The sequence below is a fragment of the Aedes aegypti genome, chromosome 2 (assembly GCF_002204515.2).
Source record: "Aedes aegypti strain LVP_AGWG chromosome 2, AaegL5.0 Primary Assembly, whole genome shotgun sequence".
Classification (NCBI taxonomy): domain Eukaryota; kingdom Metazoa; phylum Arthropoda; class Insecta; order Diptera; family Culicidae; genus Aedes; species Aedes aegypti.
The window spans coordinates 9,866,825-9,886,735 of record NC_035108.1 but is presented as its reverse complement, the minus strand read 5'-3'; the positions used below and the strand labels follow the sequence as shown (position 1 = coordinate 9,886,735).

Below are 19,911 nucleotides of genomic sequence, written 5' to 3'. Positions count from 1 at the left end.
TACGTTTTCTTTTATGGACTCTTCATTTAAATCAATTAAATCTGCCTCGCTTCCGAAGTTGCCCGTCATGGTCCCACCTTAAATAGCTAATTATGGGCCCTATTGTGTGTTTTGATTTTTAAAATTGTTAAAATAACTGTATTTAGGCAACCCAAACATAATATTCTTGGAACTTCTGCCTAGCGCTAATTTTGATAATCTCATGAGCCTGTTAATTTTGATAATCTCGTCCGGACTGCTTTCAGAATTGTTTGAGATTGTTTTGAATTTTAAATTTATGATTGATTTTCTTTAGGAGGCGCATAAGGCAAAGGGCAAAGGGTTCATAACCGGCGCCGACTGCCTACTACACAATTCCGCTATTGTGTATGAAAGATGATTGATATATTTAGTGCAGTTCATGACGAATAGGGTAATTAGCCAATTATAGTGGCATTAGTCCAGCTTTCAAAAAAGGGGCATTTTCAATAAAAATCGCATAAAATTTCCAGAATGTCCTTCTATACTATGACTATACCTAGCATGTTGATTTTATCCTATAGTTTACCGGCAGAATTGCTCGTTGCACATATCATTGTTTTATAACAGATAAAAACAAACTATCAGAAGAATAGGACGTGTGTCTTACGTCCTATTATTGCGCTATTTTCGGGTCTACCACAAAAAGCCGAATCACATAAGGCCTAATCATGGAAGGCCGAATCATAGAAGGCCGAATCATAGAAGGCCGAATCATAGAAGGCCGAATCACAGAAGGCTGAATCACAAAAGGCCGAAAATTTTAAAATAAATTATAGTGAAGGCCACCAACAATCAACACATTTTTCTACAATATTATGGGCATTTTTACAGTAGGGTAAGGCGGGACAAGATGCACAAATAACATTACTACCTGAATAATAGTTTATCTAGCTATCCTTAGCATACCCAGCTAAAGTCTATTTTTAGCACACCGAAAAAAAAATCTATAATTGGAGCTTAAGTAGTCGCGCTGTTGTATTTTGTACAACATACAGTATTTAAACACTTCTTATACCCTATCTCAGCAATTATTCTCCTGCTTGTTTGCGTAAAAGACTATGTTGGCATTATAGCGGGCAAACGCTTTCTGTCCGAACTCGCTGTCGCACGTTGGAGCTAAAAATGGTAAAAACATGCTCTGTTTGCATTATACCGGGCAAACGCCTGGATTTGCTGTTTGCTTGACACCGAATAGATGTTATACACACCCTTCAGATATCGGAGACTTCGGCGGACTTCTGCCGCCTAAGTTCTGTATCCTCAATGCGGCTTTGCTGCATATAAATTTTGCACTGTTTACTGACATGACTGCATTTAACAAAGCAGGGACTTGTTTTTTTTATATCCAAGCTTTATTCTTTAGGTTTGTAACTTTAATTCGGCCTTCTGTGATTCGACCTTTTGTGATTCAGCCTTTTGTGATTCGGCCTTTTGTGATTCGGCCTTTTGTGGTAGGGAATGTATTAGGCCTTTTGTGATTCGGCCTTCTGTGATAATCCCCAATAATGAGATCCTAATGAAGTTTTCTTTTTCAATATACGTTGTACAGCAATGCATGGACTTGACCAAAATAGTCTGGAAAGTCTCTTTTTTCTTATCTTATTTCTCATGAACAGCTTAAGAAATTATCATAGTGGTTTTTCCAGGAACATCATCTAAAAACTATCAGGAACTAATGCTAAGTTCTCATCAGAAATTCTTCAAGAAATTCCTGTACTAATTCTTTCAGTAATTTTTCAAAGGATGCTTGAAGAAATTCCTCCATAATTTGCTTCAGGAGATACTTGAGTACTTCAACGTTACCATCTCTAGTAATTTTCTTGGGGATTCCAAAGACTATCCTAGGACTTCCTCCAGATATTTTTTCACTTACTTTTAAACCGACTTCTTCAATCGCTACTCTATTTTCCACATTTTTTTTTAATCCCTAAAGGTTAATTCCAGTTTTTGGTAAAATTCGTTCCATTTTTTTTTACCAAGAAACCCGATAAGAATTTCTATGCCATTCCATCTACGGTTATACCAAAGAATTGCATCAAAAATTCCTCGAGGGGTTATTCGAGTGAATCTATCAAGAACATTTTAAATAATTCCTTATATACTACCTGTGTTTCATTATAGAGTCTCCCTAGATTTTTTTTAAAGATTTTCTCCAGCATTTCATCGAAGGATTACTGGAGTTCTTCCAAACATTTTTCAATGAATTACTCAAAAAAAAATCCTTGGAATATTCAAAAGTTCATCTAAGGTTCCACACTACAGCAATTTTTTTTTTTCAAGAAATCCTCCGATCATTCCTCCACATTGTTCCTAGGAAGGAAACTTCGTCCTATATTTTTCTAGGAGTTCCTTCACAAAATTCTGCATAATATTATCCAGAGATTCTATTGATTTTTTTTTCTTTTTTTGCTAAACTTATTTTTTATTTTAATATACTGTCACAAATCTAACAAAAAAAAAACTTTTGCGCTCATGAAATGAATGGTACATAATCAGTACTTAAAAAAACTTTCAAGAAGAAACATACTGATGCACTTTAAAGTTCCGTTCAGTTCACGATGATGAACAGAGCTCTTAAAAACGAATTAAAAAATTCCATCATTGGCAAATAAAATTCATTTGAATAAAAATAAAACTTTGGTATTGTTAGCACCTTCATATTGGAATAGCTTCTAAATCAGCATGCACTTAACTAATGCCTAAAATTGTATAAATTGCTATTAAATCAATAATGCTTTAAAATTTGTCATTATTTTGTTTTAGACATACAAAATTAGAGTATTTCTTGAACCTGGAATTATTTTGTGATACCTGGAATAACCTGGAAATATCAGGGAATTTCATTTCGGTAAACGAGTAGACACCCTGACAACAGTTTCACATGTAACATTGTATGTATGAGTAAAGGTAGAAACTAGTTATTGTGAACGCAATTTTGTATTCCTGAATGTTTCATCATGAATCAATTAATAAAATTGCAAGAAAATATAATCAATTCTGGAAAATAGTGCGTTCTGGTGAATGGTTTTCTGACAAACATCGCACAATCGTAATAATGATTAATTTCAATACTTTTCAAGTAGAGAACGTTAAAACTGCAATGAAACCATTTCAAGCATACATTTTGAATTCGTTTGCGTATTCATTTGACAGAAAATATTCCGCTACTTGGCACTTTTTTGTACCTCGATCGGAGCCAAAAGGGGCTCGACTCGAACATTGGTAGATTCTCAAGTTCTTCGACAGTTTTGTCATCTGTGCCAAGTTCATAGGGTACTTGCAATTTATGCGCATAGCCTATAGGTATTGTCGATGGTATTTTCGTCGTTGATGTGTAAATCTCGCGGGGGCTACAATATTTGCAGAATGACTGTGTGATACGATTGTTAGCTTTTTTTTATTGAACAATAATCAACACGCGAAAAGCTGGAGTTAATTATTGATATAAATTTTCACTCATTTAATGTTTTTCGCGCGCGTCTCGCGGTTGCACGTAAATTGATGCAGTGGATCCTGTGGTGTCACGTGTCTACATTATATATTTTTTTAGCTGGTGCAGCCCAGTGGGAATTGAATCCCACGTTTGTAGCTGGATTGGGACCGCTGGTATGGGGAAAATGATCCCACTGTGTGTTAGTACCCTTTTAATCCGTTTGGTTTTGGTCAATTTATTCGAATAATAAATGCGTGGGAGGACGAAGAGATTGGATTGACGCCGGGAACGAACCGAACGTGATGTCCATTCGGTATTTATGATGGGATCCTGTGGCGAAATGCGTTTTCAATTCAAATTGAACAATATCGCAATAAACGCTCCAGCGTCGGTGAATTGTGGTCCGCGTTGCCTGGAGGAATTTGCTAACCACGTTGAGGTTTATTGATTAGGGCTCGTGTAAACGAGTGCTGCGGTGACGGCGGCGGTTAGTATTTGTAAAAATGTACATGTTTATTATGTGGCGTTTGCACTCGATAAAAATAGATTAGGTCCATTATTTTCAATCCATTCACGTAACATTTGCTATTGGGCGGTTTTTTGCAATGAGTTCTGAATATAAGGTAAATATTGAGCTGCCTAAACAGTTCAATGTTTGACTGGCAATGTAAATTTGCTGGGTGATAGTGACAGTAATAATTTGAATTAATTTCTGTTAGTACATTCTGTAAGGCATAAACTTAATAATTGGTTACATTAACAAGCTTTATGGATTTCATTTTCTTTTTTTTTTAATTTTCAAACAAATTTAAACCAGTACAACCTTGCTTCCTACATTTCCAACAACCTTTAAAGGATCGTGGAGAAGCAGGGTAAAGAAAATCGTATTGATCAGATTCTTGAAATCTTAAAGTTAGAATTCAAATGACTAAGTATGGGTACTTAAATTACGTAACAATTGGAAATTTTTCATACCAGAAGCGTTGTTGTTTCTGACGGTAGACGGCAGATTTAAAATTGACAATTCAAACGTAATTCTGTAAACGGCAAAACTTTTTGGCGGAACAACTTATCACTTTGGATCTCTCGATTGGAATAACGCTGCTGAATCTATAGATCACACCTCCAGATATTATCCGAGGAATTCTTAAAAGAAATTTTCAGCGTTTCAGTTATTTTTTTACGATGCTTTTGAGCAATTCCTTCAGATTTTTCGGCAAGGAAGTTTCTTCAACTTTAGAAATTCTTACGAACATTGTTACGTTTGATCTTGGAGAAGATTTCAAAGAATTTGTAAAGAATCCTGGTGTGAATACTTAAGCATCTAAAAATAAATGGCTTCCATAGATTCTGCAAGGTTTCACAAAGTTTTCAAGGAAGATATTTTTTTTTTCAATAATTACTCCAGCGTTTTCTTAAGGAATGTTTATTGGATCTTATAGAGAATTTGTTTCAGGAAAACCTTCATCAGTTCAATGCTGATACCTCTAGTACTTTCCATATGCGTTCTATCTCCATTTTTTATTTGTCGTTCAGCCATGTATCGTTCTGCTATTTGTCCAATAGTCCAGTATATTAATCAATGTCAATATACGAATGCCGAAAGGGCAATCTATTAAAATAAATCTATCAGTTCATGACACTGAACTGCGAAACAGATTCTAAGTGGGGATGTTATGACAAGACAAGATAAAGATGCTTTCAAGAGATTATTTGGAAGGCAACTTACAGGTTCGTCTTTTTGGGAGGAATATGAAATATTTCATTTAAGGATAAAAACAAATTAAGATGATCAACAGCTATCTAAATCTCAGTTAATTGAAAAGTTACACGTGAATGTTCAATCTTAGTCCCCCACTTATGTAGACGGCGTCTTTTAGAACAATCAGTTCCAGATATTTTTTAAGATACAGTACAAAATCGATTCATTGAAATATTTTAGAGATTTTAAAATTATTAAGTAGATCTATCTATTGTTGCTTTCTATAGATGCTTGTCTGAGTTGCCATGTTCTTCGAATAATGTAGAATTCTGAAGAAACTGTAAACTTTTATACATATAGTGTTTATACAAGTGTCAAAATACTCATTTTATGCATTTCCAATTATAGGTTGTTGACGAGCACGTAGTTACCTCCAAACCAGAACCTAAAAACACGAAAACACACATCGTCAAAGCCGATTGGTTCTGGTACACGATACAGAATGGTTACGCTGACGAAGGGTACTACCTTTTTGGAGATGTAAGTAACCCACTAAATCGATCGATCTGTTCCTCTTATAATCGAACCTATCAATTTGCAGTATCTAGATAGTATAGCAAATACTCCTGGAGTAGACCGAAGGGATTCGCTTCCGATCAGTTTCAACAAGCGTAAACGGAAACGTCTATCGCATCGGACGCCAGCCGGTGAAGGGACTCCTCTGGGCGCCGGAAAGCGACGATCTTCGGTTTCAGACGCTGGTTTACTATCGGTATCCGGTAGTTTTCTCGACTGCACCACCAGCCCGGATAAACATGAGGGAAGCAAGAAGAACGCCATCGCCGAAGCAGCTGATGCTTCGATCGATCAACCGATCAAGAGTCAATCGATGCGGCACAACCACTTCATGGACTTTTTCCACACAGAATCCAACTACGTTGGGATCTTGGACACGATCGTCAATGTAAGTTGGACGTGTTTATAATTGATTCATGTATGTACGGTTTTGTTTAATTGATTGATCTTACAATAGCTCTTCAAAGTACCCCTGGAAGAAATGGCCGAGAACGATCCGGAAAACGCGCTACTCAACAAATCGGAGCTGAAGTCGATTTTCAGCAATTTCCTACCGATTCATGACGTCCACAAGGAGATGCTGAATCAGCTAAAGGAGATCCACAACAAATGGGCAGAGGAGCATCTGATCGGACAGATCATTCTGGACTATCGGGACGATCTGATAAAAGCCTATCCACCGTACGTGAACTTTTTCGAACAGATGAAAGAAACACTGCTACAGTGCGATGCATCAAATCCACGGTTTCATGCGTTTTTGAAAATCAACCAAGCCAAGCCGGAATGCGGCCGGCAGACGTTGCAAGACCTGATGATTCGGCCGGTGCAACGGTTACCCAGTATTAGTTTGTTACTCAATGGTAAGTGATTGGGTTTTCCTGACGAAAATTGATGGCAGTCTAAAAAAGGGAACTATTGCAGATATTTTGAAACACACCGCTAAAAGCAATCCAGATCACAAGAAACTGGACGAAGCTCTGAAAGCAATCAAGGAAGTGATGACCTACATTAACGAAGACAAACGCAAAACCGAAGGTCAACTAGCGATGTTTGACATATTCAACGATATTGATAATTGTCCGGTGAGTACCCAAAAGCTCTAAACAGTTCAGAAAACGACATTATAATTGAATCAATTTCCCATCCCCCACACACAGCCCCATCTAGTGTCATCACATCGGCACTTTGTGTCGCGATGTGAGGTCACCGAGCTAACCGATAGCCTCAGTGGCCGAGGGGACTCGTTGATGCTGTTTCTGTTTAGCGACACGCTGGAAGTGTGCAAGAAGCGGTCACGAGCCTTCAACAACACCAAATCACCCAGTACAAATGGTCTCAATTCGACCCGCTGCCAAACGACGAAACCGTACAAGCACGTCAAGCTGATGCCCCTGAGTTCGATCCGGTTGGTGGTGAACATCCAGGACAGTCCCCGTGCCTTCGCCCTGAACTGTAGGGCAACCGCCGACAATAAGGACCGGTTGCACTCGTTTAGCATCTGCGACGAGGAGAAGGATAAAATTGTCTATCTGAAAAGCTTGTGCAAGCAGCTGGCGGAGAACGCGTGCAAAGCGGACGCCGACAAATTTATGCTCAACTGCGAATCGGAAGAGCTGGGCATCGACGTGAGTGACATCAACGTGGGAACGCTGTCGAAGGCATTCAAGTTTGCCACCCGGACGAGATTGAGGGTGAGTAATGATTATGGTTGTAATTGGTTGGTAATGCGATTACCGCGCTTTGGGTCGGATAATACTTTGGGGATTATTTGCCAATGCAGAATTAATATTGTATTCCGGGCAAACGGAGCACCATGCGACCCCATTGTTGTTGCATTTGGCTACTGTTGCATTGGAAGTGGCGATGTAGAATAAGTTTTGAATTGTAATCTATGCAGATTTAGCTTTTGACATAATATTTTTTTCTTTAATCGCCTCCTACTTGGCCAAGATTTTGAGAAAGGTGTCGCAGATACTCCGAAATCCATGAGCAGGGCTGGTAGCAAATATACACATAGGTATAAACTCATGTGCAAATTTCTACGGACATTTATGGCAGATATGTTTAGAGCAACACTTGATCGAATGTTCTCGGACGACAATGACTACTACTCACTACTCCAGCAAACTCTTCCAAAAATTTATTGAGTAAATTCTCTAAGAATTCCTAAAACAAGTTCATTTGGACATGCTTTGCGATTTTTTCTGTTAGTCCTATACGAATTTCTTTAGCGATTTCACTAAATGATCTTGCAGAATATTGTTAAGAGTATCTGTTGGTAGTTTTTCGAGCAATTTGTCTTAAGAATCATGCAATACTTCTCAAGACTTCTCCAGCAGTTTTTGCAGCTCTTTCCTGCAGACGTTTATAAGATATTTTTCAAGAGTTTTCAATAGAGAGTGTTTGGTCTTCTGATTCTGTTGCATGCTTTTGTGAGGCAAGCGACGGAATCAAGATCAATCATGTCCGGTACGGACGGATGGATGGATTACCAACTGGTGAGCTCGTTTCATGCTTATGATAATACATTTTTATCGTAGCAAAATTACGTTTATATAATCTTTAAACAAACGATGCATGGTTCGTCACTACCAAGTGTCGGCATAAACCAATTACCATTCCTTTTTCGTCATTACTAAAAATAACATTCAAATAGTCCAACATTGTGAATGGCGACGTATTTTATAATCTTCTACCAATATGTTTTCATTTCACGAGATAAAATTGCAAAACTTGTTATAAGTAAGAGTCGCATTCTAATCTTTATCAATGGATCGTATCACCGACCAAAGGTGATTTCCAGGTCTTTTTCCTCCCTCACTAATAAACGTCCTTCCCGTGGTGATTGTGGAGATGCAGAAATATTCTCGGTCTGTAGAAACAATAACGTCGCACTAATATTCATTCCCCATCCAAGCTTACTGTAAGGACGCTGCTATTGATCAATAATTAGGAATCTGATAAAAGGTGCACTTCGAAAATAAGCGGAAAGTCTCATCCCTTATTCTTTTGGATAGAAATGCAATTCTTATCAGTTCCGATCAATCACGAAGTAGCAACCATTGACATGCACATCAGTCTATGCTATCCTATGCTATTTTTTCAAGAACTTTAAATAGAGAAGTAATCTCCCTTTTTCCAGAAATTTCTTCAATAATTTTCGAAAACTCCAATTTTGAATTCCAGGAAACACTTTGTAAGGACTTTCTTGAATCATTTCTAGCAGCACCCTTGAAGCAATCACTGCAGAAATTTCTAAAGGAAGCTTTAGAAGAATTTCCGAAAAAACTCTAGGAAAATCACAAAGAAATTGTGTACATTTTTTCCGAGGACACCCTAAAAAAGTTCATGCAAGTTTCACTGGATGAAGTTATGGAGAAATCGCAACAAGAATTTCTGAAATAGTTCATCGAGAAATTTCTTGAGAAAATCTTAAAGGAATTCCAACGTAAACTAGGGAGTAATTGCTGAATATACATTGACGTTATAACTGATTGAATTATTTGTTAGATTATATTGTAGAAATGTATTAAGGACTTCGTTATTTCGGATTTTTAGGTAAGGTGTTTTACCTTTTTTTCAGTAAAAAAATGGATGAATTTCTTGGGTATCTGTAGGTATCCTCAAAGAAATTTCTCTTCGAATTCAGGAAAAAAAGGTACTGGAAAAAATCCATAGAAGAATTATAAGATTCCTGTAGAATTGAGGACTTTAGCAATTTCTGGAAGAATCTTTAGAGAAATTCTTGGTTAATTTTTTTTTCTTTGTTTAGTGCATATCGTTCTACTTCATTACTATTAAGAAATAATAAAGTAGTCGTTTTTATTACAATTTTCATTTTTAACCATTTTGCAAAGAGCCTCCTTGGAAAAAGATACCACTACTTATACTTTTTGGAGTAATTAGTTTGTCAACATTAAACTCTGAAAAGCGCGCCCCTTATTGAGGATCGGCCACTATGCTGGTTGAATGATACTGATTTGATCATGCATCGGTACTCTAGCGTATAAAATTATTGTTTCTACTTATCCAAAGTCGTTTTTTCAAACTGTTAAAAGGTTCAATCTTATCAGACATATTTGATTCTTACCTAATTCCAGAAATAAGAAGCTTAAAATTCAGGAGTTTAGGTCTGCTTCTCGACTGGTTCTGTATCGTTTACTTCCAAGATATCGAAAGATAAGCATTTGAGTTCGAAAATAATTTGTCAAATAAAATGAAACTTCATCAACTAGGACGAATAGGTGGATCTTAGTGACTTGTTACTCTCTTATACTCTTCCCACCGAAACATATAATTATTACCCCGTGACCCGTAACGCACCTCAAAAAGATGCTCTATCCGCGTTGTGGAAATTTCATGAAATCGAACTCTCCATGATGCTCAAAGCGATTGTGCTACTTTTCCCGGAATGCTATTTCCCTGAATGACATGTTTCTCCGAAAAGTTATGCATTTCAAAAAGGTGCAAGAATTATATTTAGTGGTCTTAAATAGCAGGGTAGTAAATTAAGAAGAGAAATTAGTCAATCTCAGTTAAACACGAGTACGGTAATTACTGAAAGAACCGTCAATCAAATTGAGAACGCTACATATTAGATGACCGGTTTATTCACCATCCTAAAATGCATAAAGTTAAAACAATTATGAGTGTCAAAAACTCTTAGGGGAAATTGGTTATTCGGAGAAAAGGGATATTCGGGAAACTGGCGTTCGGGGGAACTACATTCTGGGAAAAAAAGCACAACCGGTCAAAGCAGTTCTAGATTGCTGAAGAATTCGTAAATCTTGTCATAGAACTAAAGTGAATTTCCAAATGGCTGTATTGGGGTAATGAAGGAGAAGTAGGAGGAAGTCCTCTATGCCCGGACACTTTTTGTTTTTTCGTAATATTTCAAAATCTTCATTAGTTTTACCGTTATTTTTTGTACGGTATAAAAAAAATCACATTATTTTAAGTAATAACTCACATGAGAACAAAAATAAACCTTTACAACTCATTTTCTTGGTGGATTACATTATGTACCAAAAATGGTGTGCACTGAAATGTGTCCTCTATGGCCGGACACTATGATTTTCACCATTAAAGTTTACACCAACCCCACATAAAGGCCAAGGGGTGCTTCGTATGTCAGCACATGCCTAGTGGGTTCAATATTTGCATGATGTACAGCGTATGAAGCAGATTTGCGAGATCATAGGTCAGTTCCATAAACTTCTTCTTGATCAGCGCCATAGATCGATTCGCCATATGTCGCCGTCCATGTTGCATTAGCGGTTGCTCGTATTCAGATGAAAATGTCTTCGGGAATTCAACGCGTTTATAGTTCTTCACAATTTCTTTGTCAACTCGAAGGTTGAAGTGTGCTCTTAGGTACAGTCAACTCTCCCTTACTCGACCTTCGTATCTCAATATCTAGTAAGAGAACCATAGTAAAATTTGGTGTTCATGGCTACCTCCATGGTCCCTTGAATCGCATATTTGCACTGGTTTAGTATTTATTCTGTAACACGATATCTCCCAAATTTATGGTCCCTTGATTATCGAGTTATGGAGAGATGCTGTACATCATATCTTGTGCCTGCTTCTTGTGCGCTCATTTGCCTTAAAAGCATCATATTGACAGCACTTTACAAGGTCTCCAAAGACTGAAAATTTGTTGTTCATGCTTTATTTTTGTTGCTGTTTGTTGTTTGTACCCTACATTTATGAAAAACGCGAATTATGAATTAGATCCCAGTGGTTAGGTTAACATTTTCACTGTCCGGTCATAGAGGACAAGAGGTGTCCGACCATAGAGGACTTGCAATGGTTTACAAAAAAGGTTGCTTTTCTTTGAAATTTGACATTTTCCAATGATTTTTGCATAGTGATTGATGCAAAACTTACTGGAGTCAACGTACGGAGTCAATTCAGCTTACATTATAAGAAACATTTGTGGCTACACTTGTATGAAATTTTATCGTTTCACATTTTTTTGGTAGATTGTATCAGAGTGAAACTTTCAACAGCTACTGTTTGTTTACGTTTGGACATGAAAACGTCATAATTTTTATACACTGCAAAAATGTGTTTTGATATAATCCTGGAGAATCCTAAAATCTTAATATCAGTATTCGTTTATGGAAAACTCAAACTGTCCGGGCATATAGGACTTCCCCCTAAGCAGCTCTTATATAATGATCTCATATTGTACCACCTGAGAATGTCTACGACTTGCACGAGGATTATGATGCTTGTTTTGGAATTTCGAAAAATACCGGGTTATTCGATAAATATCCCAGGATCCGGAATTTTCTAGGTCCCGGGAAACTCCGGGATTTTTGTCCCGAGAAATCCCGGACAAGACTCTATAATTAGCATTCCCACGAGTTGTTGAATTTTCATTGTTTAGAAGTCCTTGTTGAGTTAGTACTCATGATTTTTGTCCTGGATTCAAGTGTAGTCTCAGGACACACAAACTCCGAGTCTTTAACCAACTATTAGGTAGAATACATCCAATTTCAGAAACTGTTGCCAGTCACAAGGACAATACCTGGAATCCTTGAATTACCAGAACATATTACCCTAACTCGACAAACAAGATGTAAATTCCCTCCCCTTGGTTATGCGACCTTGCCGCGATGGGAGGGCATAATCCATTAGCCCATATGATGGAAACCAAAGGCGTAACCTGTAGTGGTGGTATCACATTTTGGCATTTTTTGCTTAAAGCCGCGTCATTATTCATATGACATAGACGCACTAATATCTCGGATGTGATCCAACGGACATTCTGCAATAATTAATCTATTCAAAGTGGACATTAACACTATTGGTGACGATTAGTTTACCTTTTGCTAACCTGAATGATCCGTAGCCACTCTTACTATTAGCTAGCTAGATACATCGTTATCATATACGACGTAGGGAATACATAGAAACTCTTAGGAAAATGACTAGTAGATTCACTGAGTAGAAATAAGTGGCGACAATCTTATTTTAATATGGTTTTTACATTGTCATAATAAGAAATACCTCTTTTGTAACAACGGTATAAAAAATCTGATTTCAGCTTCATTTTCGCAAAATTTACAAGTAGAAAGTAGGCGTTGTGAAGCATTGCATTTGCCACCGAAAAGTGAATCTTGTAGGAGACTGTAATAGAAGCCGAAGGTAACTTTACTCTTAAATATTCACTATAAATGACTATGGAAAGTAAGACGCTGAGATCGATCATTAGGGTACACTTGCTAGTTTCGAGAAATTGTTGAACATACAAGGAAAGTGACTTTTTTCTTCAAGGATATATGAACGTAAAGATCTGAAATTAACTAGAACTACTACTAAACAGCCTAATTTTGACGACTTGACGTCAATTGACATATAAGCCTCTAATCTTACGTAAAAGGCAGGAGTAATCAGAATAGCACTTAAATGACAAATTATTCAAAACCATTTTGGCTAGACAGTATTAGTAATTAGTACTGTCTACACTACTATTTCAAACAAATTCTGATGGAGCTGCTGATTTTCACAATGCTTCCATTTCTCAGAAGCTAGGGAATATGGATATTTTTCAAATACTATCACGTTACAAAACTAATAAAAAAAACAGTGTTCGTTCATGTGGGCACCATAGCCTAGTCCGTCTGAGTATTGGTCCTGGTAGAGGGGAAACTTGGCAAAAGCCAGACCGAGGGTTCAGCCTTGACAAGTTAAGCTGTCAGGCAGCTCCAACTGAATACCATACAAAAAAAAAAAGAAAAAACTCGACAAACAAGATGTAAATTGTTTTTTAGTTCCTGTTTGGTTTCTATTTAGCTTTTTCATTCTTGATTTATTTGTTTCTGGTGGCTGTTAAGTCTCTTTCTGGTCTCGATTTGTTAAAAGTTTCATTATTTATTTCAAGAATCCTTCATTCAATTAATAGGGTCAATAGGGGCAGTATGGTCCACCTAAGCAAAAGTTCTTGAAAAGCATAGAAAAACAACACAATTTAATCGATCCATAAGCTTAATTTGTAGTTTGAAGCATCTCCTTTCATACCACAGGTGTATTTTGGTAAAAAGATTACTTAGAATTTTTTTGGGAAAATTTTTGAAAAACGCTATTTTGTGTGTGACTCTACACTATACGGGGCGAAATGGTCCCCCCTACGGGGCAATATGAGCCACCATAATAAATCTTATTATTTTAATTGGAAAACCATTTGCAAGGCTTAATTTAGAAGAAGACAATAATGTATGATAGAGTTTAGTACAAAAACTGGGTTGAAGTCTGATTTGAATCATGAAAAGGTATGTTTTGCTGACTGTTTAATAAATTATGGTTCTAAGAGCTTCAGTATTCAAACATAGTCGTTCAAATAAGTTAAACCAGTTAAAAATTCTAGTTATAATTGAAATCACGTGCGATAACAATATTGCAATGAAACTGCTAAACTGACATGCCATTTTTGGTTATCTATTTTTGTGATAAGATAGCTTTGACCGGCTATGACCATATTGCCCCGTTCCTAGATGTTTCATATAAATTATATTTTATAGAAAATTTATTTTAGAATCTATACAATTCTGTGCACATAATGCCTATGAATAATGGAAGAATGAACTGCTGTGAAAAAAATTGAAGTCAATAAACAAAACTTTATGCAAAGCTTATTTTTACATCCAAAATCTTATAAGATTTTCATAGTAGCATCAACATTTCAGATTTTTATCGATATATGAAGTTCCAAATCAGTTTTTTGCCTAGTTTTCACGGTGGTGACTAATTGAAGCATACTTTATAAGGTCCTAAGGTTATTGAGATCAAAATCTGTGTTTTAAGCTCAAATAAAAGGTGGCCCATTTTACCCCGTATGACCATATTGCCCCGCCTTCCCCTACTTGCCAAGAAGCAAGCTGACCATATTTCATGAGTTTCCAGCCATACTTCAACGCGGATCATCACTGCTTCATTTATAATGACGTAGTCACGGATTGGATGCGTAGTTTAAAACCACGGGAATCAATGACAGGATTTCTGAAACTATCTGGAAGAAAATTTCTGAAGGTGTATGCTAGAGAATTTTATAATGAATCTCTCAATAAATCAATTGATTCATCCTTCTTGAGAATCTGTGAGTAATTCTGATAATAATATTGTTAGTCGTTGTAGAAATTTCAGTCAGTCACACCGTAATTCTAGAGAAATTTATTACTCAAACATCAAACATTAAACGAATTCCTTGAATGATTCCTGGCAGAATCTTTTGAAGAATTTCCGGTAGAATTTTTAAGATAATTCCTCAACAATTCATGTCTAGAGACATTTTTGAAGAAAAAACTGAGCGAACATTTGAGACATTTTTTAAGGAATCTTTGAAAAATGTAATCAATTGTTCCTTTGTAGTCATCGATTAATCAGGTGTTGTGTTCTGGTCGATAACTTGGATTTTTTTTTTCTTGTATGGACAGAGGACCACGAGGTGAAGTGGCGTGGGTCTGGAAATCCGAAAAAAATAAACACGTGGTTTATGGATAGCCCCTTTGGGGAATATCTGGACGAATTCTTGGCAAAAACCTTCAGAAAACTCTTACATAAATTTCGACAATTTTCAACGAACCTCTTGAGAAATACCTGAGAGAATTCTTGGGAGGGTTATTTAATCAACGTAAAATCTCTTAGAGTAATATCTAGCAAATTTCAAGCGTATTTTGGAGGAAATTGTTTTCAAATAATCGAGGAAATTTTCCGGAATGAATCTCTTTAGGGATTTGGAATGTTCGTAAATTCATGGACAAACCATTGAGTAGTTGCTGAAAAAATGCTCAAACTAAAAATAATCCTAATGAAATGTCTAGTCTTAGGAAGTCTCATATCACCCATTCTCTTCATCCACAGGTTGGTCGAGCTTTCTCCTTCAACAAAACACCGTCGAAGTTGAAGCGTGCCGTCTCAACGATGATGACATCCCCCTTCGGCAGCACACAGTCGCTGACTCCAGCCTCCCAATTGGCGCAAATGAAACTGGCAAGCTGTACGAACATAAACGTATGCATTTCACCCAAGCACTGAGTAAAATTCAAATCCAAGCACTTTTTACTTCATTTTTCTTCCTCCTTAAGACAACATCTCATTAAACACGCCGCAATCGGAGGTGGAATTATTGGCTGCTTTATTGAGGGTTGCACGTTGCAAAAAAATGAAACAACTATCCCTCATTAAAGTCGTAACAATTCCGTGCTCCCTGCAGAGAGTTGGCTATTATTAACCGTCGGTCTTCCATTTCTTGCCGTGTTTTCCCCCCATCCACTTTGTCAACACAGGAAGTCGGTGAGGAGTCATCCGAAACGGACTCGAAAGCATCTTCGTCGCCATCGTCGGCGTCGGAAATCCTGGTGGCACCAATGTCCGTCCAACCAACCCGCAAAAACAAAAATCCCCCGATGTCGATGGCAGCTCTTCGACGGTTCTGATCCTGGAAAACAGCAAAACCAGTACCAAGGTGGGTGGAGCCTGACTCGTTGTTGGAAGGGCTCATTAAGGGTACCATGTTGTCGTTCCGGTTTCGTCTTTTGTGTATGTTGTGATTTAATTTTACTGTTATTTTTCTGGTCGTTCGTCGAATTTGGTACACTAGAGAAAAAAAATATCAGGAAAAGCAGGAATAGAGAGAAATATATATAAAAATATTGTGCCAACATCACACAATCACGAAAAATATCCTCGATTTTTTCTGTGGAACCCAGACTGGAAGCTTTTATTTCACCTCTTAGTGCAGATAGATAAGTATAAGGGAGGGGGATTTGAAAGATTTTTTGCTTCCTGTTGCACTGGTTCCAAATTGCTCTACCATAAGAAACATGTATAGAAATAAAGAGTGCAGTGTCCCAAAGCTTGAGGATTTGCAAGATAATCAGCGAGGAAAGCTTAAAGAATAATATGTTGTAAATATTTTACCTTTTGTTGGGAATTGAGCGAGCGGATGCGAGAATACAAGATAGAAAACCAGGAAATAGAATGCAACTGTAATAGCATAAGGTGAATAGGATTGCTTTTTTTTCCTCTGATAGGTTTAAGAGTTCCGTTCGTAGCTCTTATTATTCTTTGTACGTGTACGTCCTTCGTGTTTTAAGCTAAGCGATTATGTTATGAATAGATAGGTTTTTGTGCAACACAGAGTCAACGAGAGAAACAAGACAAAAGACAATAGGAGAAGAAAATGTGCGTCCTTTCGCGGTCTGAAATTTCACAATGCATATATATATATATGCAAGAGACAAGACAGATTAAATTTTGATGGCATATTAATTTGAGCTCGCATCAGGAAATGCGAGCACACGCAGCCGAGTGTATTATATCTATCAGGTTGTTTGAGTTTGTTCTGAGTACGCTTTTGATGTAGACCATTTAAAAATGATTGTGAACGAGTGAAAAGAGCTGAAAGACAATATAGCAAGATGAAAGGATACTTTTTTCCTTTTATGAAATGGTTGACGGCGATTTATTTAGTGTGGAATAAGAAAGAAAATTCCTTGTAAAAAAAAGATTTGGTACATTTCTAGACCTTACTTGGCAATATCCAACTGTGGGGATCAATGTACGCGGCTACGATAATATCACCAGCAAGCTTCCAAATAATATGTCCCTGTTACTCCAAATTACTACTTTTGTGATGCGGTTTTTCACTAACCGTTAAGAAGCATAGGGAATTGCGACGATTTCTGCAGTGGTTTATCAAAATTGAAACCTCTCAGCAAGTGGTACTCAAGTTGAAGCATACTGCTGACCAAAACGGTTTTTTTTTTGTTGGAGATTTCTAGTGAGAGATGCTAGTGATTTCTCTAAGAATATCAAGCATTATCAACAGGGGCCTAGCAGAATATCGGTATCTAAAGTTTCTTATCAAGATTCTGAAGATGCCTAATGGAATCGTGGGTTTTATTAGCATTAAGTTACAGTGGAATTCTGAACACTATCAGTGGGTTTCTGGCTGTACCTGCGAATTACTAGAGAACTGTTAGGCGTTAGGGCTTCTTAGCGGGATATTGATGGATGAATCTGAATAATTATCAATGGAATTTTTAATAGTATCTCAAGGATTCATTAAGAAGTCCTAGGCATTTTTATCGGAATTTAGAAGTTTTGAAACGGGGCCTTGGGGATTTCCAATCTGATCTGTAATTTTTTAGCATGTTCCTAAGAATTTTATAGCCAAAATTTGATACCATAAAGAGCCACATCGTTCAGCTCATTGTACGCGCGTTTTGTCTAAAATTTAACGAAATTCAAGAAAGTTTCTTCCTACCTGAACATTGTAATCATCATCTCAGTTTTACTTAAAATTGTTAATTATTATAATTTTCAATTCCTGAATTGTTGTTTTTATTCTTCAAATGTGCGGAATTATGGTCTTAGCTGCGGATTACGGCATTAAACGGTAATTCTGCACGTAATCTAGAGATTTGTTTGCGAGATATTGTACTACACTTTTTTATTAAATTTATGGAAGGGATTATTAGAGAATGCTTAAAATACTCTGGCAACCCTGCCGCGTACAAGCTGTTTTGTTTCTGTGCTCCACTTTAAATCGAATATTTCACAGTGAAATCACTAAACATCACTAACGATTTTTTGTGAATCAATATTTATGGTGCCGCTGTGTCATTTGACATATTCTGCTAAACATTGTGAGTAGAATTGCTACAGCGCTGATGAAGCAAAAACCACTCTGCTGTTGTTGCTTCAACCGACATTGCCTGTAAAATTGCCACCACCTCCGAAAGCCCGCCCACCACCGACCGCCCGCCCACCTTAACCGCCGCTCACTCCAAAAGTCGTATGTAAACATTACTATAAAACTGCTGCTGCTGCTGTTGCACCTGAGAAAGCCTGATACCAGAGAAAGCCTATATTCGTCGTCAAACGTCAACATCCCACCGCAAAATCGCTAGTGTTTGGAGGGGATTTTAACCTCCAAATTGCCAAATAACCTCCAAATCATCACCTCCAAGTTAGTACTAATATCCTCCGTTATATGAAATATGGTGGCGCGTCGATCGTCGCAAGTTTATCGTTAAACAGTCAATCGAACCAAATCTTAAGGAGCTCATACCTACTCCAAATTGTAACTGCATAGCTGCAATGAACAAACATTCTGCTGGTTGTTTTATTCATCCCACCGCCGAACGATTGCCCCCTCACCTGCGTGCCCCCTGCTGCCCTGCCATCTATTGCTGCCCTATCTTTGAAATTGCCGCTTCGCACCAACCGCATACTGAGATCATCGCTAATTGTGCTGCATCCACAACGAGTCAGATTGTGTGAGTAAGAAAAACACCATTCTTTCACGTCGATAGAAATCGTTGTATTGAACGGCAAAGCCGCACGTTCCTCTGTTTCTCTGAAGCGCCATCTATTGGCCGGTACTAGAAGCATGGCGCCTTCATCACGCGTAACGATGAAAGAGTTGCCAGATTTTATTTCGAAAGCATTAATTGAACAGTCAAATAGGTTTTTTGCAAGTATTGAGCATAGCCAACAATTCTTGTCGACTAAGTTGGATGAGTTCAGTGATCAAATCCTGAAACTCAAATCAGAGGTCGTTAAGCGTAGGGCAGAGAATGACTATTTGAAAAAATCTTTGGCGAACCTCTCATCGAAAACAAATACAGTAACTAAAGCTGTCCATAAACAGGAGGCTGAAATAGACCTACAGCAAAGATCTGAATTATCTTGCAATGCTATCGTGTTGGGCGTACCCCGTATACCGAACGAGGACATCAAAGCGCTAGTCAATATTACATGTAAAACTATTGGTTTTAACGACGAGAACAGCTCTATCGTATCATGTATCAGACTCCCTTCAACCAAAGCAGACAACAACCCTATACGAATCACGTTCAACAACATCCATGCTAAAGAAATCTTTATTGCCAAGAAAAAGCAATTCGGCTCCTTGACAGCATCCATGATAGCTGGAATACTTTGTATCATTCTGCAAAATCTCACTGTTGCTGTTGATGTTCTTGTAATTGGAGAGACGTGGTTAAAAGAGGAAAGATCCAAATACTGCAACATTCCGGGATTCAAAAGTGTACATTCGTGCCGAAGTAGCTCATCTGGTGGCCTGGCCATATTTGTTAGAGACGGATTGAACGTTGAAGTTAAGAAGGTCACCACAGAACACGGTTTTCATCACATAGAGATTGAC

The 19,911-nt window shown here is 37.5% G+C and overlaps 1 protein-coding gene across 4 annotated transcripts in view; it reads left to right on the top strand.

Moving 5' to 3' along the window:
• The window catches only part of LOC5567813 (protein ECT2), a 162,931-nt gene extending 145,743 nt beyond the window's left edge, over positions 1 to 17,188 (top strand). For 3 of the 4 annotated variants that reach the window (XM_021839880.1, XM_021839879.1, XM_021839883.1), the window contains 7 exons: positions 5,565 to 5,696; positions 5,758 to 6,120; positions 6,190 to 6,592; positions 6,654 to 6,814; positions 6,890 to 7,423; positions 15,600 to 15,749; positions 16,025 to 17,188. In XM_021839880.1, the coding sequence (XP_021695572.1) occupies positions 5,565 to 5,696; positions 5,758 to 6,120; positions 6,190 to 6,592; positions 6,654 to 6,814; positions 6,890 to 7,423; positions 15,600 to 15,749; positions 16,025 to 16,174 (1,893 nt within the window). In that variant the 3' untranslated portion in view covers positions 16,175 to 17,188. The remainder of the gene's footprint in view (positions 1 to 5,564; positions 5,697 to 5,757; positions 6,121 to 6,189; positions 6,593 to 6,653; positions 6,815 to 6,889; positions 7,424 to 15,599; positions 15,750 to 16,024) is intronic. The other variant, XM_021839882.1, reaches the window with a different exon arrangement.
• The last annotated feature ends 2,723 nt before the right edge of the window (positions 17,189 to 19,911 follow it).